The sequence below is a fragment of the Aquila chrysaetos genome, chromosome 4 (genome assembly GCF_900496995.4).
Source record: "Aquila chrysaetos chrysaetos chromosome 4, bAquChr1.4, whole genome shotgun sequence".
NCBI classification, from domain to species: Eukaryota; Metazoa; Chordata; class Aves; order Accipitriformes; family Accipitridae; genus Aquila; species Aquila chrysaetos.
This window is the reverse complement of record NC_044007.1, coordinates 54,255,281-54,279,485: the sequence shown is the minus strand read 5'-3', so window position 1 is coordinate 54,279,485 and position 24,205 is coordinate 54,255,281. Positions and strand designations below refer to the sequence as shown.

The following is a 24,205-nucleotide window of genomic DNA, read 5'->3' as shown; positions in this document are numbered from 1 at the left end:
CACATATTTTGGAAGTTTAGCACTCTTCCTGGTATGACTTGTGTTGGTGGCACCTCTGCAGCTTGGTACTTTTGCAGGGCTGCAGCCTAAGGAAAACATGACCCCAAGTATGTATCTGTAATCTTATATTATACATGTGTAACATTCTCAGGGGCCCAGTGCTAGCATGAGTTTTGATTATATGTGTACAGCACACTGCGTAGGGACGCCAGTGTAAGCTACCCAGGGTATGGGAAACAGGTTAGCCGTGTTAGTGGTACATGTCTGGGCTAACGAGCCTTGCTGAGAAACTGCGTGCCCTAATTCTGCTCCTGTACCTGTGCACATAAGCAGTAAGCTTATGCTAGACAAATCTCCAGACCAGAAGCAGACTCACATATGATGTCCCTTGGCGATGTTGAGACAGAGATGAAGAGACACTTTGGGGATTTATAAAAGGCTGACAGCTAATTAGGATATTCCATAGATTTGGGAGTTAGAGATGTGTTGCATTGGCAAAGGAGGATGGAGGTATTTGGAGCTTTGTTTGTAACCATGTTAAAAATTAACCCAAAATGACTGCCACAAATATGCTTCACTCTTCAGAATCCCTCCCAGGCTGGTGGGGAGGGGAAACCTTGCCTTCTGTTTGCTTTTCTTTCTTTCCACTCATGCTCCATTTATCTGTGCTATGTTAAATAGTGTTAACTTCACTCAGCTCTCCTCTTTCAATGGAATGGGGTGGTATGGAAGAGCAGTGGGAATGGCAACACTGGTTACTGAGCAATATGCTGCCCTACAATTTCTGTAGAGAGACTTAAATGCATTATTACTTTGAATATATTTGCACACCAATATTTTGGTTGGGGACCAGACAATTTCAGGACTGTAAATTTTGGAAAAGTAGAGGTCATGAGTTCAGATACAATCTCCAGAATTACTCAGTGATCTCAGTGACTTCAGGATCTACCGAAACTGAGTATACAAACTGTCCAAGTCCCAAACCAAGAAACTAATAAATGTGCATTGCTATCAGTTATATTGTTTCTTTATTTAGATTTAATATCAAGGGGCATCAGTGTTATATTTGTAATGATGAGTTTGTCAAAAGTGCATTTAGTTACATGTTTAATAACTCTGAAGCCATAGCTATTAAAAATGGTATTTTCTTGCTTATCAGACAAGACAGCAAAAATTTTCAGTACTTTAATCTTATTTTGGAGTGTTTCTTAACAGCTTTTTTTTTTCTGAATTTACCAATATTATTTTTATTTCAGACTGAAAGATTCCAATTTAATGATTGAAGATCAATCGTATAAGATGAGTCCCAAAGCAAAGAGAGCAAAACAGAATTTGGTATCTGAGGACAAAGAGAATGAAGCCATAGACTACTCAGTGCCCATATTCACAGGACGGTATGTTCATTTTCCTTTTATTTGGTATCTTGTTTCTGATATTTTATTACCAAATTGTAAAATAACAAATCCATTAATCTTTTTTTACACTCATGGATCTCAAGGTGATTGTTTGCACTTCACATGAGTGATAAAAAGACAAAGAGAAGTCAACTGACTGGCAGAAAATCAGACATTGATCATCCAGAGCCAGAAGAAATGAACCTAGGTGTCTGGACTTTGTTTTGAACACATTGCCAGGGCCACTTTCTATGAAATTAAGATATAATTATAACCCTGCTTATTGGGAACTGGACAAGCATGTTGTCCACATTATTTAGCTTATTCTTTTGGTTTGAAGACTTGTTCTGTAATTCAATGTCTCTTACCAAGCATTAAACATAGAAACAATGAAACGATGTGCTAATGTTTTGTCCTGGCACAGGGAAAACCTGGAATGAAACCAAATACTTTCTCAAATCCATCGTAATGATTCATGCTGATCTCACATATTGATGGTATTTATTGCATGGTTACTACTGATGTAATACATCTTACTGCAGCAGTGTCCTCAGCAAAGCTGAATGTGAACTTTATGTGGAAGCCAGAACCAACATGAGCAAGGAGGCTCCCCTGCCCTTTTCGGGATATGGCATACTGATTTTATTAGGAGTCTCTGGCAGTTCAAGCATAGTCACTTGTTCAGATTAATACATACGGGGGTGTGGTGTGGAAAACTGGTTCCTGATTGGAGGCCAGGAGAAAAATTTCTCGCCCACCTGCAGCTGAACAGAAACCTTCCTTCACCTTGTCTGTCTTCTGCAGCACAGCATTTTTCATGGGACACTTCCAAGCTGTTTCTGGGAGGCAGTGCTTTTCTGTCTATGGCTTAATCAACACCCAATGTCTGCGTTGTGTCTAAACTTGTGCTTTCATGTGAAACTGAGTTCCACCTTGACAGTTGGAGATGTTATTGCTTTGGCCTTTTGAGCATTTGTGATGCTTTTGTGATGAGACCCACAGTTTTGGGTTTTATTAATTCCCTCCCACTATCCTGGAGTAATTTTTTTCTCACCCCTTGTACATTTCTGTGTCGGATTCACTGCTTTTTGATCCAACCAACATTCAGAAGCACACACTGTTGCCTTTTTAAACCATTGCTTTGGAGTTTCAGCTATGTCTTCTGTGATAGAAATACATAAATATGTCTCATACAAGACTCACAGTGACATATTTTCAAGGCTTCTCACTACCTTTGCCTCTCACCTAGCGTTTCTGCTTATGTAGCAGTAGATTTGCAGCTCACCGTCATCTCTCTCCCATGCCCTCAAGCACAAATATCCTCCCTTTTTAATGTGTCTTGAGTCTACAAAAGTAAGATTTATAGTGTTGTTCAATAGTTGAAAATCTTGACTGATGGCTAGTACTGCCAAATGATGATCTTTTAGTCTGTTTACAGGCCGCTGTGATCTTAATACATCATGTTAACATCTTAAAAAATCTTAACAAATCATCTTTTTTATTTTACTTTTTTTTTGTAAAATGCATACAGTAATATCTAACTCAGTGTGATGGTGCGTTGCTTCATTTATTTGTGTCTGTGCAATTGTCGTGGTTTAACCCCAGCCAGCAGCTAAGCACCACTCAGCCGCTCACTCACTCCCCCCCCCACCCAGCGGGATGGGGGAGAAAATCGGGAAAAAGAAGTAAAACTCATGGGTTGAGACAAGAACAGTTTAATAGAACAGAAAAGAAGAAACTAATAATGATAATGATAACACTAATAAAATGACAACAGCAATAATGAAAGGATTGGAATGTACAAATGATGCGCAGTGTAATTGCTCACCACCCGCCGACCGGCACCCAGCTAGTCCCCCAGCGGCGATTCCCCGCCCCCACTTCCCAGTTCCTATACTAGATGGGACGTCACATGGTATGGAATACCCTGTTGGCCAGTTTGGGTCAGGTGCCCTGGCTGTGTCCTGTGCCAACTTCTTGTGCCCCTCCAGCTTTCTCGCTGGCTGGGCATGAGAAGCTGAAAAATCCTTGACATTAGTCTAAACACTACTTAGCAACAGCTGAAAACATCAGTGTTACCAACATTCTTCACATACTGAACTCAAAACATAGCACCGTACCAGCTACTAGGAAGACAGTTAACTCTATTCCAGCTGAAACTAGGACAGCAATGCTTTGGGATCCTACATTAAAAGATACTGTGGGATTCTTACATCATTGTTAGTATTCTTCTTTTTACTGTTGTTGGTATCAATCTTACTTTTTGCACATGGCAACTCAGGAAGTTGTGTGCGCTTTTGTGCCACTGAAATGACCCAAATAGGGGGTTTTTTTAAGTAGTTAAAAAATATAAAAATGACATATGATGATTGTTAGGGTGCCCAACTCAACTTGGCATGAAAGGTTTGGGGTATCTGTTTTAGGCTTTTTTTTGTTGGCATGATGTTCATGACCATATGCCAAGACTGAGGAAGTTGCATGCCACATTCCTGTCAGATATTTATTTTTGTTTGAAAGATAACAGCTGAAGCTCATTGAACCATGTGCATGTTATATATCATTCACAAATTCCCCTGTGAAATTGATGTGTTGTTTCCCATAGGCAGATAGCTTTTACAAGGAATAGTTATTTATAAAGGTCAGCTCTCCGTGGGTTCATTGGAGCTGTTGCCCGTGCTGCTGGATGACCTTCAGCACCATGTCACCATTTCCATTATTTGATTCTATTTTGGAGCCCTCAGGTTCTGTTGTAAAAAACTCCCTTGCTCAGATTATTCACTTCACAACTGTTCTTCTTGAACACCTAGCCTAATTCTTGAAAGATAAAATTAAGGACAGCCAGCCAGTATTCTAGATAATAAAACACCTAGAGCTTTGTTTAATGCCACAGGTGCTAAAGATACTGGATGTGGCTCGTTGAACTACTTGCAACCACTAATAAGCCTACGCCAAAGGACTGCAGATGGCAGATAGCCTTTAAATAATATTTTGTGTGTGCCATTTGGGGTTTGATCCTGTTGTTTCTGTTTGAAAAGTGTTTTCTACTGAAACCCCTGAGACTTGACTGCAGAATCAATTCTTAAATGGTACTGTGTGCTCTTTCTGATGCATTCATCATTTCAGGGAACGTGTTTCTCTTTGATCTGGGAAGATTATAACAGGAAGAAATGATTAGCAAATCTAAATATTTAATACTGTTGATCAAAAACATCTAGGGACCACTACTGCAGATGACTAGGCTGAGTCCTATATTAGTCTGAGGATATTCATCAGCTCCCAGAAGATGCTTTATGCCTTGAGGAGCGGGTCCATACTGTGAAGTTGCTGAGATGTTAACTACTGTAATTAAGGAGGAAATAATGTCAGCTTGACTTTGAAGGAAAATGCCACTTATTCATTTAAACTGAATGTAGCTAGCTACATTCATATTCATTAAACTGAGTTTTCAAAATTGCATTTAGAAATCTCTGCCATATATCTGCAGCTTCAGATGGTATTTTGGGGGGGAGCTGATGTGCCTAAGTGAAGGGAATCAATCATCCCACTGATACTTTTAAGCATCATCCTGTTAAAGCAGCCTGAAACACAGAAAGTTCAAGGCAGAGTTTGAACGCCTGAGGGAGGTCAAAGCTCTATGCTGTTAAGTAAGTTTTTTAGTCTTTTAGGCAATTTTTATGTGTAATTGAGTTTACAGCACATACCACTGCTTGGTTGTCTTGCATCTCACCAAACTGACTTCATAGCCCAAATATAAGGGGCTGGACAGTTAATTATGGGCTTGAATCCAAATTTTCTTGACTGTTTAGATGTGCTATCAAATGCATAATATTAGCAATCTTAAAGAAAACAGAAAAAAATCATTCTTCCTAATCTTTTTGCTTTGTAGCAGCAGTAAGTCTTTTACAATAAAATAGCGAGGCTGTGCTTGAGTGCGTTCTGGAAATAAAGAGGCTGCTCTGGCTGCTTTTTCTATAGTGCTTGCAAGATGGCACTTAACAAGAATTTAAACAGAACCTCTTTTCAGTGTGCCGTCTAATGTTACCCTAAAGTAACTAAACTCAGCAGAAAGATATTAATGCTTCTTCTTAAGTCAAGGAACTCTCATTGTATATGCACTATTATAGCAGCTATAATGTCCTGACAGTGCCAAAACAATATGGCTGCAATGATACTTCCACATGTGCATACGGAAACAAGATTGGACCCATTGAGAGTAACTGTTCTTTGCATCTCTCCTCTGTAGAAAGCCTGAGGAGGATGCTTCAAGACAATCCTTAATCATCTTCTTGAAAACATTTGGAAGAACAGTCACCCTACAGACATTACAGGATTGACTTTTCTATGAATAAAGAGAACTTTTTGTGATGAACAATATTGAGGTTTTTTGTATAAATCACAAGTGAGGACATTGCTATACAGCTACAATTATCTCCTGCTCCCTTGGTAGTGTTCTTATGAATGCTGCAGCCATAAGTCAATAACTGAAGATCTGTGGGTATGCCTTATGCTAATCTTTATAGCAATAGAGATATAAAGCCACAGCAGGATAATGGTTAAACTGAAAATGTGTATGGCATAGTTATACAGAGAGGCACTGAAAACGGCCATGACTTTAGACAGTGAAATACTCAGTCATTCTGCAGTACCCTTCCATGTTTCTGCTTTGAATACACATGAGACTGTAATAGCAGGAATATGTTATGAAGGAGTGTTGGCCACTGTAGCTGGCTAATTTGATAAAAAGTATAAATGGAATATGTTCTCAGCATTTTCCAATGGGATTCTGCTTTTTAAAAATTCTTTCAGAGAAGTGAGTATCAGTGGGATCACAGACACAGAAGAAGAAAGAATTAAAGAAAGTGCTGCATATGTTGCCAAGAGGAACCTTTTTGCCACAGGTGAAGGAGTTAGTGTCAGCAAGGTGGCCAAGTCAACTTCTGAAGAGGAACATCATGAAAAAAAATCAAGGAAAGTAGCGATCCGGGAGTCTGCTGAACGCGTGGCCCTGAAGAAAACGGTAAAAGAGTAGAAACGAACACCTAGACTGTAAACAGCGTGGGTCTTTTTGTTTCGCGTTTGCCAAGTGCCTAGCAAAACAGAGCCCGTATTTACACCGTGGGCAATCACAATAATGGTAGTAAAAACCCAAAGTGTTTTCAATGGAAATCTTTTCAATGACTTAAAGTCTTGTTATCTTGGTGTCAGGTGGATAAGAAAAGAGGCGCTGTGCCTGAGGTAGGCCCCAGGAACACTCCTGTTGTGCTGGGAGAAAGGGACAGAGAACGGGGCTGGGGAACACTCTTTGGTCATGCCCACACCTAGTTAACATTGAGTTGCTGGAGCATGTCCAGAGAAAGGCAACCAAGTTGGTGAGGGGCCTGGAGCACAAGTCTTACGAGGAGCAGCTGAGGGAGCTGGGGCTGTTTAGTCTGGAGAAGAGGAGGCTGAGGGGAGACCTTATTGCTCTCTACAACTACCTGAAGGGGGGTTGTAGTGAGGTGGGTGCTGGTCTCTTCTGTCAGGTGGCTGGAGATAGGACGAGAGGAAATGGCCTCAAGTTGCGGCAAGGGAGATTTAGGTTGGATAGTAGGAAAAATTTCTTTACTGAGAGGGTTGTCAGACATTGGAACAGGCTGCCCAGGGAAGTGGTTGAGTCACCATCCCTGGAGGTATTCAAAAACCATGTAGACGAGGTACTCCATAACATGGTTTAGTGGGCATGGATGATGGTTGGACTCGATGATCTTGAAGGTCTTTTCCAACCTAAATGTTTCTATGATTCTATGATCCTTCACCTGGATGATGAGGCAGCTGCTGGGCAGAGAAGGAAGGAACCAATATATGTAACTTGCCAATAAGAAGGTGATGGGATAATTTCTGGAGTTTTATGGCCTGGGAACAAGCTTGCCCAAAGTGTTTACCCCAGAGTTAAAACTCTGGGATTAAAATCACAGGGTGTAAATTAGGGAAGGAATTGCCAAAGACATCTGGAACTGAATCTCTAATTGTGGGTAGCTTTGATATTATTGTGCAACCTCTTAAAAAACAATACCCAGAGAGTAGTTAACAAATATGTTATGACCAGACTGGCAGAATATATCAAGTGCAAATATGTTTCATTTAGCAAATTTATTAATGTTTTGAGCAGAAGAATTGGCGATATGCTTATAAAATATCCTCATGACATGATGTTGAAAAGGGTGTAAACACTTTGAAGGACAAGGTAAAAATTTAAAATCATCTCAAAAATTGAGAAACAGTGAAGGTGAAATTTGATAACAACCAATGGAAATTACCACACACAGAAGGAAAAGAAGTAAATGAGGAATGCCTGGCTAGGTAGAAGTACCTGAGTATCTGGGAGTTATAACAGGTCACAAATTTAATGTCAGTCAATGTAATACCAGTCATTGTTGTATAAAAACAAATGCCATTCTAGAGTGTGTTAACAAAAGTATTGTCATTAAAACATATGGGGCAATTATTTAATTGTGCGTGAGACTGTTGGACCTCTGATAATGAGTGGTTACTGTTTTATGAATGTTGAGGACAAGTAGAAACTGTCAAAAAATGAGAAACAACAATTGTAAGGAAAATTGGTATTGTGCAGTTTATAAAAGACTGAGAGGATTATGAAAGCTGTCTTCTTTCAATAACCTTAATACAGGGACCTCTAATTCTCCATATATGTGCAAATAAATAGTTTAGTTTGCAGAAAGCAAGATTTTTAGTATATTAGGAATTTTTTTTCCAGCTTTGTGGATAGCCAAGCAGTTGAAACAGTTACCCTAGGAGGATGAAAGAAGCGATCAGCAGGAAAGGTTTAAAAGCAGGTCTGTCAGACATGGTCTAGGCATACATGATCTTGCATTAGAGCAAAAGTACAGAAGACATCTGAGTTTCAGACCTATTTCACTTTTCACTCTGTATTAAAAAAAAAAATTAAATGTGGCAAATTATTTTACTTAGAATAGTTTTAAGGAAAAAAAGCCAGTAAAATAAAATCTAGCTACTTTGGAAGGAGAACTTCTTGAAGATGAAAAAAAATTTGTTTTCTGTGTCCAGGTGAGATAAAAACATTAAATATGTCTGTCTAGATTTTTAAATAAAAATTGTATATTTTTTTACTGCTCTTAAAAAAATACCCTTTTTGCATATTAATGATTTGCACTTATAACTGCTGGAGTTTTTTATAATCAAATGTTTCTTTTCCAGCTAGAAGACACTCAGGCATTCCACAAAAAGTTGAATCAAGATAAACTTTTACATGCTCCTGAGTTTATTATCGAGCCTCGTTCCCACACTGTCTGGGAAAAGCAAAATGTCAAATTTCATTGTTCTGTGGCTGGCTGGCCAGCACCCCGTGTTACATGGTAAGTTTGTATCTCTAGCACTGAAGGTCACCACATAACCAACAACTGAAGTCATCTCAGTGAATGTGGTATTTTTTCTGGAAAGACACAAGTTCAATTAAAAAAAATCAGGTACAGAGACCTGTCAAACACCTTTCAAGTCACCTTGAAAAAGAAAGCAAAATATTAAAAGACAAAATAATACTTTGTGTAACAACAATAGGAGTACATAGATTTTTTTTTTTTTTCATAGAGACATCCAATACATTTTTTCTGTCTGCTGATGAAGGAAAGATAGCAGTTTAATTTACCGTCAGTACTATCCTTAAAATAATATTTTCCAAATACTTCTGTTTAGTCTACAAATGCCATTCATGTCCCTGAAGCATTAAAACATGCTTTGGTTAAGAACTAGCTGCTTGGCTGCTGAGCAGTTATAGTACTGAATCTCCATGAAACTGAAATTTCATGATGCAGGGTGTTCATAGCAGACACATCATAATTATTTGAAGTCAAAGACTGCAGATAGATCCAGGACCATCCAAATCTTCTGAAAGCTTTGGAGTCTATTGGAAACTTTCTATTCACTTGAATCATCTTTGGACTAAATCTTTACTGTAAGAACTCCAAAATATACTCTTAGTCATAGCTGGAGGTCTAATTTGACTCTTGCATTAAAGTTTACCCTGACTGGAATTTAATTTAGCTTAATTAACAGTGACTTGGGAAGTTATACTCTCTCACCGTCTATAGAGCTGATCTTTCTTATCTGTTTCATGCTACACAGATATCATAAAATTGTTAAGGTGATAGGTAATAACTTTTTTTCAAACATAAAATGAGATTTGATGCTCATTATTTAATTTAAAAGATTATTCTAGAATGTGTATATAAAATGTATGTATATGTTTATAAAATGAACAAAGAATAAGCCTGTGTTCAGCTTTAAGCATTAATTAGGAGTAAGTGCTATGGAGATTTTATTTTTGGAGACAACATAAAACATCTACTGTATAATGATGTTAAGTGATACTCACATTTTGCAATTTACTACTTGAATTGCTTAATGGACGCTGTGTTTATTTAGGTCTTAAAAACCTTAACCTTGGCGCTTGATAAAACGTGCAACTAAGAGGTACATTAATAGGCCAGAGCTGATGCCCAAGAAGTCATTTGATCTCTCTCTGTAGACTATGACAACCAATAGCCAGGCTCTGCACGGACACATTTTTTCTGTCATGTAAGGGTTGTGAGTGCCCTGTTCTGAAATTCCTCCTAGAGAGGATTCCAGACAAACCCTTCAGGTCTGGTCTCAGCTGGACACCAGCAATGATCAGCTATGCTTATGGCTGTAATCCATCTCTGTAACCTGAATCCTAACCAAGAACGCAAGAGCTGAGCCATTTTCACCTTATCCCAGAAACCTGACATGGTTAAACCAAGCCTTCACCTGTCTGCCTTTGCTCTCACTGTGAACCAGCCTGTCATCTAAGTGCTAAATGTGGGTGGTGGAAATTAATACATCATTTTACCGTACATCTGAATTCCAAAGGGATTGCAGTTCGCCACAGGCTACTAATGGAAAAAAAGTGTTCACAGCCATTTCAGCAGGTGTCTTTGCTCTGAGATACAGAACAGTGCTGACCTGGATCTGTCAGCTTTCATTCAGCATTTCTAAAGAAATGTCAGTCGTGTATTCCAAACAGTCATGCTTTGTATAAGCAATGAAGACTTTTTCATGCTGTGCCTGAAAAATTGTAAAGCTTCATGAACTTTCTCTAAAGAAAACCTTACTGTCTGATGCAGCTGTTCTGACTCCCTTGGAAAAAACATATGGAAAACCCAGGACATTTGAAACCAGTAGCAGAAAGCATAAACTATCAGTGCGTAATGACAGTGGGAGGTTGCAGTCCAACATTAGCTAATGACTTGGCTGTTCTGGAATTTGTGTTTCCAAAAATAACAAGTGGTTCTTCTAACACAAGCCCTATTCTTTCCATTGATGAATATATATAAGCAAAAATTAAATCAATTATTTTTTACTAACCTGATAATGAAGACAAAAGAAGTGAAAGTCATCTCGCTGCTAGCATGACTCAGTTAAAGCTTGTTTCTGCACAGCACCACATGCTACCAAACACCTTCGCTGCCAACAGGATCCAAGGGTTGCCCAGCCCTTTGGAGAAAAGTTAAAGGGCTTATGGAGTCAAGTCCTGTTTCACAGGATTTCATATTCCCTGGAAAATATTAGGAACTAATGGCATTATTCTATTTTCTAAACTATTTGACACACTACATGGAATATAAAGATGCCCAGATGTTCCCAGGCAGGTCAGCCTGGAGGGCACCATCATACAGATGAGGTGAAGACTGGTGGCATATGGATTACTCTTACTGGAACCATGTATTATTCTCTGCTGTAAGTCAGGATAATGCAGTAGGAGACCTATAATGAGGTCAAGCACATCTGCAACTGTTTGAAGTCCAGAATAGAGAGTATTGCCCTGCATTGAGTCCCTTTTCATAGACATCTTGCTGACAGGAAGATAAGGATGAAAAGCATTAGGCTTTATGATCTCCACTCACTTCGACACTTGGAAAAATCCCAGTGTGTTACTGTGCCCAAATACTTGTAGCCAGGGAAATACTCTTTATTCCACAACACTTTTTTGAGATTTATTGTGGATAGAGCTTCATCTTGAGACATATTAAACTAATAGTATTCTTGGTAAAAAATAAAATAAAATAAAATTGCTCATTACTGACTTGTTTGGTGAAGTGGGCAAGCGACTGATACCAGACCAGTTTCCTGATTGAAAAACATGAGAGATTTAAAATTTAAAATCTGAAATGAAGAAACAAAGCTCTTTGGCTGGATATCTGTTATGACTTATGAAGACAAAGGTTTATTTAAGCTACATCAGAGAAAGAGATGAAGATACTTTTATCTATTATCATTTATATTTCCACTTCCCTCTGTGAGTCTCAAGCTGTTTATATAAATTCTGAAATTAGCAGTGCCAGCTCACTACTGATCAGTACTGGTTCATTCCTTCAAATTACTAACTGGGAATTTTGAACAGTAAACTTTTCCTACCTGAAGATATACCTGTACCAGAAAACACTCATAGTGTATACCTGTAAAGGCAGATAAGTTTTTGGTAGCACATCTTTTGCCAGATCCCTTGCAATTTACCAGCAAGACAATTTTTCTTTACCAGTCTAACCCTGTTGGGGCTTCTGTCAACTTAGCTATGCAAGTAAAAAAAAAGTTAACTTTCTACCTGAAATTTTTTTGAATATGCAGGTTTTAAAAGTAGATCAAATATGCAAACCAAACAAAATGTGTATGAAACCTAGTAGGTAAGGACACTACAGAATTTTTATTGTTTGCAATTCACAAAACTCTGAGATGTTGCTCATGTGACTCCTCCATTCCTTTACAAGTAGTAACATGAAGTTCATGGTTATATAAACTGGTTCTCATCCCATTCAAGACTATTTGGTCCTTTTAATTAGAAAATAAAATTTAGCTGGGGTGGGTCAAAGAGAAAGAGAGAGAAGTTAAGCTTCCAAAAATATGTAATGTCTTCCCAGGAAATTAGACTACGGTTTATCTAGGAGAAACATGCAGAAACGGATGTTCTATTTCAAACATGAAGCACTTGACCTTTTAAAGTATATAATTATACACTTCCATTTGTGACATACTGTTTCTTTGTTTTTCCATAGGTACAAAAACAACGTGCCTATCAATGTACAGACTCACCCTGACAAGTATATCATTGAAAGTCGGTACGGGCTGCACTCACTGGAGATTAGCACGTAAGGGAACACTAGATAATTTAACAAATAGCTTAAGCTGAAATGTTGCTATCGATTGAGACCTGCAAAATGTGAACATATCTCTTGGGGATGTAAGAGATACCAAGTTTGTACAGCTGAGGTGAATGCTGTCTACTAAATGTTGAAGCAATTCTGGTTTTCCTCAGTAGAGGATACACAATTTACCTAAGTGAGTAATTTATCTGGATTATTATTCTATTTACAGCTGAGTCAGAAACATGTGGGACATTTGTGATTACTTTTTCCATTTGTCTGCTACATGAGTACAGTTAAATATGAGAACAATCTAGTTCAGGGTAAAAATATGTGAGTTAACTGTTTTTCAAATACAGCAAAGTTCCTGATTCTTACTGAAATGAGGAACAGAACTGAGATGTCCTCAGTTATATACAAGAAAGATCTTTAACAGTACTCATCCTCCAAATGGGAAATTTTTGCAGTCACTTTGCATTAAAAAACATTGAAAACATGAGACCTAATCACCTAATTTGACAATCAGCAATGATCTAGATTTGACAGTTTAGATACTGGTAGTGTTCTTTGAAAATATTTTATGATATCTACCATTTCTACAGCTTCCATGCTAGGCATCTCTCCACAGGAGACAGTAAACTAGAGATAACTTAAATGTTATCAGACAGTTTTTTCCTACTTCTTCTGTATTCTCAATTTCAAATCTGTAAGTGATATTTGAAAAGAGACATTTATTTCAAACACTGGATTTTTAACATTGAGAAAAACTTAATGGCTACAATCAGTTCAGTGTGTCTGTCTCCCAAGCTTTTAATTCTTTATAGGTTTTACCCAGATTTGTGAGGTTTCTTTAATCTAAAACATAGGAGAGGCTATTCCAAGGAGTAAATGGGTGCCCTTGTCTAATCATTTCTATCATTTTAGATGTGATTTTGATGACACTGCTCAGTATCGGGCCTCTGCTATGAATGTTAAAGGAGAAATTTCGGCTTACGCTTCCCTTGTGGTAAAGAGTAAGTTTGCGAAATATTTCCTTTTTTTTTTTTTTTGTTAAGATGCACATTACCAATTTTGTTTTTGTGGCTCAGAGAGCCTTTACTTCTTGGTGATAGTGACTGGAGTTGTTCCTTTTCTGTCTAGGGTACAAAGGAGAAATTGATGCAAGTCTTTTGCATGCTGGAACTCTTTCCATGCCCCTGGGCTGTAAGTTGCAATACAAGTTTGTCTGACACATCATCCATTTACAGTTGTGACATCATGACAAATGACTAAGCAGAATATTTTGTAACATTTTCTTAAAAAGGAAGCAGGTCTGATTTACAAAGGTACTGAGCTGTACAATTTCAGATGGTGTTAGCCTCACCTATAGGTGAAAATGGCATTGCCTTCTAGGTCTATGGCTATTTGCTTATGTAAGAAACACCCTTTTAATATTGCACTTTGCTGTGGAATAAAATCTGTCAGAGAGAGACACTTCATCATCATATGTAAAAAATGGCCTGGAAAAAAAGCCGGGGGGTGCATGTGCATAAGAAGAGTAGTTGACTTAATTGTTCTTGCCTGCTGCTATGCGATTCCATTCATTGCAAAAATGTGTAGAAAAGATCAAATAGCCAGAACCCATTTTGAATATTTTGGATATATTAAGGTAAAAATTGTAATTTGTTTTACCTGAGAACGTCACATTTTGAAGTGATTTACAGTATTGCATAGATACTGCCGTGATGTTAAGACAATCCCCCCACGTATGCTGTGTGGGTGAAGTGCCCTAGGGGCCCTGTGCGTGGAAGGCTCAACAGATGAGACTTGGGGACATCTTTTTTATAGTAGCAGCACAAATAGAATCAGAGATATGCTGCAAAAGCATACTAGCTGGCTTTTATATGCCTAAGCTCTGACATAATAGAAACAAGATTATGTACCACATTACAAAATGCAAGGCCGCACATTTCCAATATAGTTTGGGATTTATCTCTTGGTTATGGGAAAGGAAGACGACGATCTGCATATATTCATTGATCACAGGAAGACTGCGAGGCTACCAGTGTAGGGCAGTTGTGGAAAAGGAAAATGTGACTCTATGTTTTATCAGCTGAGCTGGTTTCAAAAGAAACATGGAAGTCCCTGTGCCATGTATGTGCAGTACAGGTGTAAGGCACTTAGGATATTCTGTCTGGAATACTGCACAACTTGGGTCACACAGCATCAGAAAAGATAAATTCAGGAGCAAGTACAGAAACAGGCTACTACCTGAATGCCTGGGGGAATGGAGAGCTCATTTTATATTAAGAGCCCCCCCAAAAGGCTTATTTAGCTTATAAATATGAAGGCTGAGTGGACACATGACTGCCCTGAGGTGGAGCAAGGAGTTAAAACAGGGAAAGAGAAGAACCATATAAGCTAAAGATCAGCTTGACCTGAACAAATCATTAATTATAAATAGAAGTCTTTTTAAGTTATAAAACAAACCTTATGATAAAATGATTAAAAGCTGGATCTGAAATTTGGAAATTCTGGAATTAAATTCTGCAGGAGCCTCTCCCTGATAAAATGAACTAGCTGTAAGAACTAGAGTTGTATGAATAAAGAAATAGTTGCTTCTCTGTGATAGTAAGGGCTTGGATTATTTAACACAGCAATTACCTCTGAAGATGATGTCTGAATATATTTTGTTCCTATTTCTACCTTAAACCTTGCCTGAGATTGTATTCATAATCATTGGGTACTTTTGCTTCCTACTCCTGTCACAAAAGGAAAGAAAAAGTAAACAGCCAGGTTTTTTTTCCCTTATACAGTTGGCATTACTCCTCATGGATATGCTTCCAGGTTTGAAATCAGCTTTGTCGACAAGTTTGATGTAGCCTTTGGGAGAGAAGGCGAGACAATGAGTTTGGGCTGCACAGTTGTCATCAGTCCTGATATCAAGCGCTTCAAACCAGACATCGAATGGTACAGGAATGGTGAGAATGTTTGACAAGAAAAAATATAAACTTCTTTCATGTAAATCTTTATTTATTTCAGCATATGTGAACATTATGATTTGGTCATCACTTTCTCAGATTTCTAAAAAGTAGTATATTCTCTTTTTCAATTAAAAGTTTTTAAAAATTTAGCGTTTTGAAGTGGAACCACAGTTAGAAAACTGACAAAGCACTGTGAAAATGTCTTCTAGGGATTTTTTCTTTCTTAAAAAAAAAATTTAAATTAGAAGCATTTTGATCAGCTTCAACATCCGTGTGGCCCATCTACATAGCCCACATAGCTTTTACTATTTATTTATATGCCAAGACATTTCTTAAGTAGTTGCACAAATAAGTTGTGCAACAGCAATAAAAAAGCTGTTGCTGTCAGAAGTTACACTTTGAAAATGAAGACAAAATTGGCATGAGAGCAGAATTAGCTGTAATTTATGGTTGTGTTCGAAGACAAAAAATTGCATAATAAGAATGGTCTCTTGTGTATTTACAATCTATTCCAATATATTCTCCATATTCAGAATCTATTCCTCAGTAATTCCAGCTAGTTCTCATCCTGAAATTCTTTCATTTCTAGGTGTTCTTATTACACCGTCCAAATGGGTCCAGATGCACTGGAGCGGGGAGCGAGCTTCATTAACACTGACTCATGCAAACAAGGAAGATGAAGGTCTTTACACTCTACGAGTGGTGATGGGAGACTACTATGAAGAGTACAGTAATTATGTCTTTGTTCGAGGTAGGATACTGTCTTGTGAACGAAACTCATTACAGAAATGAGACAAACATGCTGGCAAAATCAGTCTCAGTCATTTGAAATGCTTTTTTTCCCAATAAAAAGAGAATAATTGTTTTCTACTAATGGATTCTAGCAATATAGCTTCCAATTGTTATCTCTGGAAAAACTGAATGCATATCTCATGCTTTGGTGTCATGTGCTAGAAGACTTCTAAACCCCATTGGCATTCTGAGGAGGAAATTTAGGGTATTGTGTAACTTCACTACTCTCTCAATTTCAGCCTGTGAAGAGTACTGAACATAAGTCATAAAGAGGAAAAAATCTATGTAATAACTTAAAAATGTATTTTTGTAAACATCTCACTGCTAGCTAAGCTGCACTGTTTTGATCAAGATTTCACACACCATTTGAGGCATTCTGTCTAACACACAGTGCAGGAAAAAAATACAGTGGAAGGGAAACACACAGATCTGTACCAGGGGAAGAATAACCTCATGCACTAGTACAGGCTGGGGGCTGACTGGCTGGAAAGCCACTTTTCAGAAAAGACCCTGGGCATCCTGGTGGACACCAAGGTGAACATGTGCCCTTGTCGCAAAGAAGGACTGTGGCATCCTGGGCTGCATTAGGAAGAACATTGCCAGAAGGTTGAGGAGGTGATCCTTTCCCTCTCCTCAGCACTGGTGAGACTCATCTGGAGTGTTGGATTCAGTTCTGGACTCCCCAGAACAAGAGAGACATGGACTCACTGGAGTGAGTCCAGTGAAGGGCTCTGAAGGTGATTAAGGGCTTGGAGCATCTCTCATATGAGGAAAGGCTGAGAGGGCTGGGGCTGTTCAGCCTGGAGAGGGCTTAGGGGGAGTTTATCCATGTGTATAAACAGCTGATGGAGGGGAGGGAGTAAAGAAGACAGAGCCAGGCTCTTTTCAGTGGTGACCAGTGCCAAGACAAGAGGCAATGGACACAAATTAAAATACAGGAAAGCTCATTTAAACATAAGAAAACACTTTTTTTTACTGCAAGGGTGGTTGAACACTGGAACAGGTTACCCAGACAGACAGTGGAGTCTCTATCCTTGGAGATATCCAAAACCTGATTTGACATGGTCCTTGGCAACCAGCTTTAGCTGACCCTACTTTGAGCCAGGGGTTGGACTAGGGGATCTCTGGAGTTGTCTGCCAATCTCAACCATTCTGTGATTTGCTAAAGTAAAGCAGCAAATTGTAGATTTAAAATGTAATTTCTCTGGGTGTTGTTTGCTTGTACCATGAAAAACTTCCTTGAATTTCTATTAGAGAAATACTTCTTTAAAAGTAGGCATGGCTATCAGGTTGCATGCTGATTCTATATCCGTCCCATCTGCTAAAAGCAGCTGAAGTGTGTAATGCTAATTCAAAAGGCTCTGGAAATTCTTGGCTCTGAGATCATGCCCAGAATGGCACTGTGTTGCCAAGTCCAGCAGAGTTACGTGAGATAACAGCCTGCTCAGAAAACATGACTGAAACAGATGTTTTCGTCACCTGAAGAAAGAGTCTACTGAAATGAGCATCTGTGACAAGAAATAGGACTTGTCTTTCTTGCTTTGTTTTAAGTTGTGCTGCCATATAAATAAATGATCACCCTCGTTCCTGTTACATCTTCTAGCAACACAGGTATGACCTGACTGCAAACCCACTACCCCTTTCACCAGAGTACCTTTACTAGCCAATCAGTGTGTTTGCCAAATTCTAATTAGATTAATTATATTCTACATTCCTACTTAAATGGTCCCTGCAGTCTCAGCTGCCTAGTATATTCCTCACTGCTCCTCCTAAATTGTAGACAAATTTGCTATAAATGGTTAGCTATGGTATTTAAGCACAAGCAGTTGTCTTTCTGTGTCATGCATCGAAATCCCTGTGTATCGATGGAAGTGAGCAATGCACTAATCAGGCTCATAATATTATGTCTTTAGATGGGCTTAGAGAGCGTGTGTGACTCTTTTGCCATGGCTACAGGTCAGCATTTGTCAGCAAGCCATCAGGGATGAAATCCTAGCCTCCCTGAGGCTGATCAGCAATGCTGGTTGTCCCAGCTATTTCCCAGTGTGCCTTGGAAAGAAACTGGGGTGTCTCATGTTCCATCAAGTGGTAAATATGGGCAATTAAAACCTTTTGTATGGAGATCATTGAAGACATATTGTTATTACTCTTAATGTTCTTCTTATTTTGTTATGTTAACTGGATTGCTTAGTCTGTATGTTATCATTTTTAAAAATGCCTCGTGTTAGCTGTAATTAGAACCTGGACTCAGTAACTTTGGTACAGCTTCAAAAGCTCCATGTAATGCTACTCTGCCTATAAAAGAAGACACAGTGTAAAGTCCTTTTTGTTTTTTTTCTAAAGACTACTCTTTTACTTAATGGAGTGTGTTAAATACTCTTATAAGGCATTTTTTTCTGAAAGCCAAAAGCGCAAAAAATAGGGATTGCTGTATTTCGTAATACAAAATCCTGTAATGCCTTGAAACATCGAACCTTTTTAAGAAGTCTGGGGTTTAGATGGAATGTATGAATAATATTTATTAGCAAAATATTTATTTTCTTCAGGTATATGCATCTTTCTTGTCTAAGGTCTTCTTTTGAAGTAGCTCACAACAGGGCTTGAAAAATGCTACATGTAATTGTACAAGTTGACGTTATTCTGCAGAGGAACAACCTCTCTTTTTTGAAAGTCTTTCATACAATCTTCATGCAAGGGTTATTTTTCTCTATATGAAAATTACCCCATCCCACAAATCAGACTCTGACTGTGTAAACAGTAAAATTCTCCAGTGCTCAGCACTGTGCTCTGTTTTTCAAAGCTTTAGATAAGATATGTCCAGAAGCTGATGCTGGAGTCAAGGCCCTTTGACACCAGCAGTCCTAGATTTGTGATAAACACTTGAAAGGAACAATATGCTCATCCTTATGAAGGTTATATTCCACAATGATAATGTATGTATAATATAATTAAACTTCAAAAGGTTTTGATACCTTTGCAGTTCATAACTAACCAAAACCAAACATTGAAGGACTACGTGTGGAGATAAGATATTTAATTCAGAGTTGTATATCCAATGGATGAATACTTTTGATTGAGCTATTGCCCGGCTGCAAGCCAAGATATCAGCCTCTTCTCCTAAGTAGAATAGCAGGTAAATACATAGTCTGCCAAGTTTTTAGTTCAGCTATGCCTCTGACAACTACCTAACCAGAATGGATGTTACTAATTTTATTTAAAATGCCTAGGTGAATTACATTTACAGTATGCTGTAACATAGTAAGCATTTGTAAATGTGGCAAAGAGAAAAACCAAAACCTAGAAAAATACTGGCAATATGAAAACAAATACTTTTTGAAGCCAGTAATGGATCTACTTTTTTTGGTTCAGTAGGAACAGAGTTTGGTCCTTAAAGATTAATAATTGTGAAAGAACTGTGGTTTGCATTTGGAAATGTACATCTCCATCCTCATAGATGCTGATGCTGAAATCCCTGGAGCCCCTGGTGCACCACTGGATGTGCAGTGCTTAGATGCCAACAAAGATTATGTCATTGTCTCCTGGAAGCAGCCCGCTGTTGATGGAGGAAACCCCATCCTCGGATATTTCATTGACAGGTCAGTGAGCATGCCAGACTGGAGAATTCATATTGCTGATCATTCTAACTCAAAAACCTAAGAGCACATTGAAAAGCATGAGATAAAATGGTCATTTGTTATTTTCATTCTTGTTGCTGGCCAGAAGAAAATAACTTTTTTTGTTTTAGATTGGCTGGGACTAATCTAACTTTCATGGAAATAATGACTTCTTGCTTCATTTAACTACACAGAAAGGATTCTGCAAGACACTGTGTAGCTCAGCCCTCACTGCTCACTGTGAGGCTTGAGAGGCCTTGGGACTTTGCAGTTTTTGGTAGCTTACAGGATTGGCTCCTTCATCAGGCTGTGGCTCCTTCTGTATCAGTGCTCTCCTGCCTCTTTCCAAATAGTTACTATGTACCAGAAAGCAAAATATTATCTCAAAGGGACTTGGATTTCTTTTATGTGCTGTTGTTTTCCGAGGTCTTAAAATCACAGGCTTCATGCAGATCACACTTACGTGTTTTTCTCTGCAACAATAAGAATTGGAAATAATTTTTTTAAATGTGAAACCTGAACCTGAATGTGTCACACGGTGGCAAGATTCCAAAAGCCTGGGATTTAAGAAATTCAGTCAGTATTTCAAGACTTGCAATGACCTTCAGAGCTGGTAATATTTGTTTGAATAGCAGTAACAGAATACATCATTAGTAATATGGAGTTCCTGTGGGCTTATGCAGATGCATATTAAAAAACCCCAAACATTATACATATATATATATATTTATAAAAAATAAATATGCCACTATATTATGCCATTGTATATACATAAATTATATATGTGTAAAAAGAGGGCATTGCTTTGTGAAACAAATCAAACATCAGTACATTCAATTCAAATATAATTTTACTGGTTTGACAACTTACGAGTGTCAGTTGCTGCTGTAACTATGCTGTGCTAGGTCTAAGATACAGCTCTTTAACATTCATTGAAAAATCCTAAACAAAAGACAGGACTAGATTCTGAAAAATAATATCTCATTTTAAAACTAGACTATTGAGGGATGTTAGCCCTGAGAGTAACTGTAAGATAAATGGCATTTTGCTTTTTCTCTTGTGTTCACCTCCTTTATTCTACATTTGCTCCTAAATTCAAAGCTGTGTTACTGCTCTCCAGTATTCAGTCCCACCGAAGGTATTTAGGCACCAAAATCTTGAGCCAGGGTAGCCCCTAACTGCCTTGTAGAATGAGGGGGTCACCCAAGGCAGCAGGACTTGTCTGTGCTAATGCTAGAGGCAAAGCTCAGGCATCCTTTGCCCCAAGCAGAAACCAGAACCCCAAAACCACCTTGAGCAAGATGATAACAATTCCCAGAAAAGAGATGCTCGCATGTGCCAAGGAATCCGGGTAGGCACTGTAACATTTGCTTTGGCGGATATCTCATCAGCAATAAAGAGCCTTTCCCGAGCTGCTAGTTCATGTTGCTGTTGACCATGTTGCTGGATACTGGGAAGCCATCCCCACAGGCTCCTCCCGGCTCCCTGAGCCGAAGTTGCTGCGGTCCCTCCCTACTGCTGGTTATCTCTTCTTTCTGCCAAAACCCAGCCTCCTGCCAGGTGTGAGGCTTCACAGTAGTGGGACCAGCACCACCCCACTGGGTCTTGTCATTGCAATGGCTGCAGCCACCGCACCGCAGGCTCCCTTGGCAGCCCCAGCGGTGTTTGGAGCGGGGTCCAGCTGAGTGCCTGACTTTAACCCCGTTCACAGCCATCTGTGTGCTGGGCTGGTCACAGAACTCACAGCAGAGTTCTCCCCACCCCATGAAGCCCATCATTTTGTGGGATGTATGGTGGAGCACTGTGCATGAAAGACGAACTAGTTGCCTTCTGGCAACTGCAAAAGATGCATGTATTTCATGTCCCTTCAAATATGCTAAAGCTGACACTCCCTAAGCATACTTGGGAGGGTTTGAACCATGAAGTGAGTTCTGATCATGTGCCTTCCTCAGTTCAGGAAAGAAGGGGTGCAGCTGCAAGGGATTTAGTGCATGCCCAGATGGTACTAAGCCCTGGCCCCTTGGTGCAGCTGCTTTGATGTCACCGGTATATAACGCTGCTGAGGAAACTGTTATGGACCAGCCGACGAAGACGAACAGATGGTGAAGCTGTAAAGGGGGGGTGTATGCCCCGAGTTTACATTTCTCCCTTCCCAGGACTGCTCTTGCTGTTTGTATTTTTCAGGTGTGAGGTTGGCACCACCCACTGGACCCAGTGCAATGAGACTCCTGTGAAGTTTGCTCGTTTTCCCGTCACTGGTCTGATTGAAGGCCGTTCCTACATTTTCCGAGTCCGAGCTGTGAACAAAGCTGGCATCAGCCTACCGTCCCGGGTGTCAGAGCCCGTGGCTGCTCTGGATCCTGCTGACAGAGCCAGGCTTAGAAGTAAAATATGCTTTTTGCAGGTTGCTTGAGAGGTTTAAGAAGTCACAACTCATTAAAAAAAAAAGTATGACTATCTACTCATAAGCCTTCGAAATCCCACTAGAGGGAGAAATGCAAAACCAAAATACTCTTTGGAGACAGCTTTGCCAAGACAAATCATTTCAGTGCTCTTTGCTGTAAGTGCTCTGTCTGCTGAAATGGGTTTGCTGGCTGCAGTGCTACACTCTGAAATTGCAGGAGGGGGGAAAAGGCACAGGAGAGCTAATTGCCTAAAGAGACCCACTCTTGTTCAGCCAACAAAATAGCTGAACAGCTCCTGTGAATAGTATCTCTCTGAGCCACAGACAAGGGTGGCTGATTCTGTGCTCATGTGACAATCAAAGTCGTGTAATAACATCACCACAATATTGGGGTAGCCCAACAGACCCCAGGCTCTCTTCTTTAAAGTTAACATTTTACAAGTCAATGATATTTCTCCTGTGGCCTGGCAATATCCCAGACATTTTGCTTCCAAATCCACCTCTCTACCCATATGCCAAAATCGTATGCCTAAAATACAATTATTTCTACTTTTTTCTGAAGTTTTACTCTTTAAAATGGTCCAATGTGAAGGGCTATTATATGCAAAGCTACAGGGCTCCCATGGTCCCAGCTTGTATGTCTTACTGTATATAGTGCTGCAAGCTACAGACTACAGTCAGATGATCAAGGTTCCCATTCAAAATAAAAACAAAAAGCCTAAGGAAGGAGGTTTGGCACTGTCAGGAAACTTTGTGCTCAGACAGACACATGAAACCTGAAGTCTAGGGGAGGCCTCTTCTTCTCAATGGGAAGCATGGAAGCTATCTCAGCAGATGAAGTCTGGTCTTGGTGGCCTATTGCCATTATATTTCCTCCTCTCATCCCTCTTGATCTGCTTTTCTTCCCACCTGCTCCCTCTCTGCTTGCATCTCCAAAACAGATCAGCCAACATAAGGTGAAGCACATGGAGGTGGAGAACAGCATTTGCAAAAATTATCTCTGAAAGTGCATTGACCTGGTTGATAGCTGAATGCGTAACTGCAATAATATGATAATGTAGAGGCACTGAGAGTGCCACCCAAATCACAGCAAGTGGATATATTGAGTCAGGCTGAGCCATTTCTGTTTGTGACTGTGACCCATGATTTGAAAGCTGGTAATGTGAGGAAAAGTGGTTAAAAAGAGACAAAAAGCAGCCTACAGGAATTTGTCTATTCCTTTAATGAGTAAGCTGTTAAACCAAATGAATAGAGTATGGAAAATAAAGAAGTTAATTCTTTGAAAACGATGAGCTGAGTGAGCCAAATACCTCTGCTTGTCACCTAGATGACTTCAGTGATATTTCTGGAAGGAATAGATGTTTCAGTGGATTAAATATTCTAGCTATATTGATTGCTGAGCTGCTTTCAATATTCAAGCTGGTAAGCCTACAACTAGCTTGGGTAACTAGGTTCCTACATGAGCAACAGTCACAGCAGTAACCAAAAATGTAGCTCACGTGAATCTTGCAAATATTAGTTTTGAACCACAAAAAAGCAGGTTTTCTTGTTATTTCAAAAATTCCTGAAGACTCCCATTTCCATGATACCTCTGACATTTGTTTCAGGTCACCCTTCTGCTCCCTGGACTGGACAGATTATTGTCACTGAGGAAGAACCTGCAGGTAAACACAGCCCTTTTGCCTACAAAAGTGTAATGTGAAGCTGGCTGAGTAATTAGGAAACTCCCAGTTTGTTCAGTGGACTTTGGCACACACCCAAAGTTCGTTGTTCTGAGAGTCACTCGACCTTAAATAACTCACAATTTGGTTGTCGAGGTGAGGCTTCATTATTCAGGACCTAACAAATAAACATGCTCAGAGTTAAA

At 39.2% G+C, this 24,205-nt stretch overlaps 1 protein-coding gene across 3 annotated transcripts in view; it reads left to right on the top strand.

The window, feature by feature from the left end:
- The window catches only part of MYOM1 (myomesin 1), a 78,989-nt gene that overhangs the window by 12,222 nt on the left and 42,562 nt on the right, over nt 1-24,205 (top strand). For all 3 annotated transcript variants that reach the window (XM_030010963.2, XM_030010961.2, XM_041122902.1), the window contains exons 3-13: nt 1,257-1,394; nt 6,201-6,411; nt 8,610-8,767; nt 12,479-12,571; nt 13,490-13,578; nt 13,706-13,768; nt 15,361-15,525; nt 16,118-16,279; nt 19,775-19,916; nt 22,119-22,318; nt 23,946-24,002. In XM_030010963.2, coding sequence (XP_029866823.1) covers nt 1,257-1,394; nt 6,201-6,411; nt 8,610-8,767; nt 12,479-12,571; nt 13,490-13,578; nt 13,706-13,768; nt 15,361-15,525; nt 16,118-16,279; nt 19,775-19,916; nt 22,119-22,318; nt 23,946-24,002 — 1,478 coding nt within the window. The remainder of the gene's footprint in view (nt 1-1,256; nt 1,395-6,200; nt 6,412-8,609; nt 8,768-12,478; nt 12,572-13,489; nt 13,579-13,705; nt 13,769-15,360; nt 15,526-16,117; nt 16,280-19,774; nt 19,917-22,118; nt 22,319-23,945; nt 24,003-24,205) is intronic.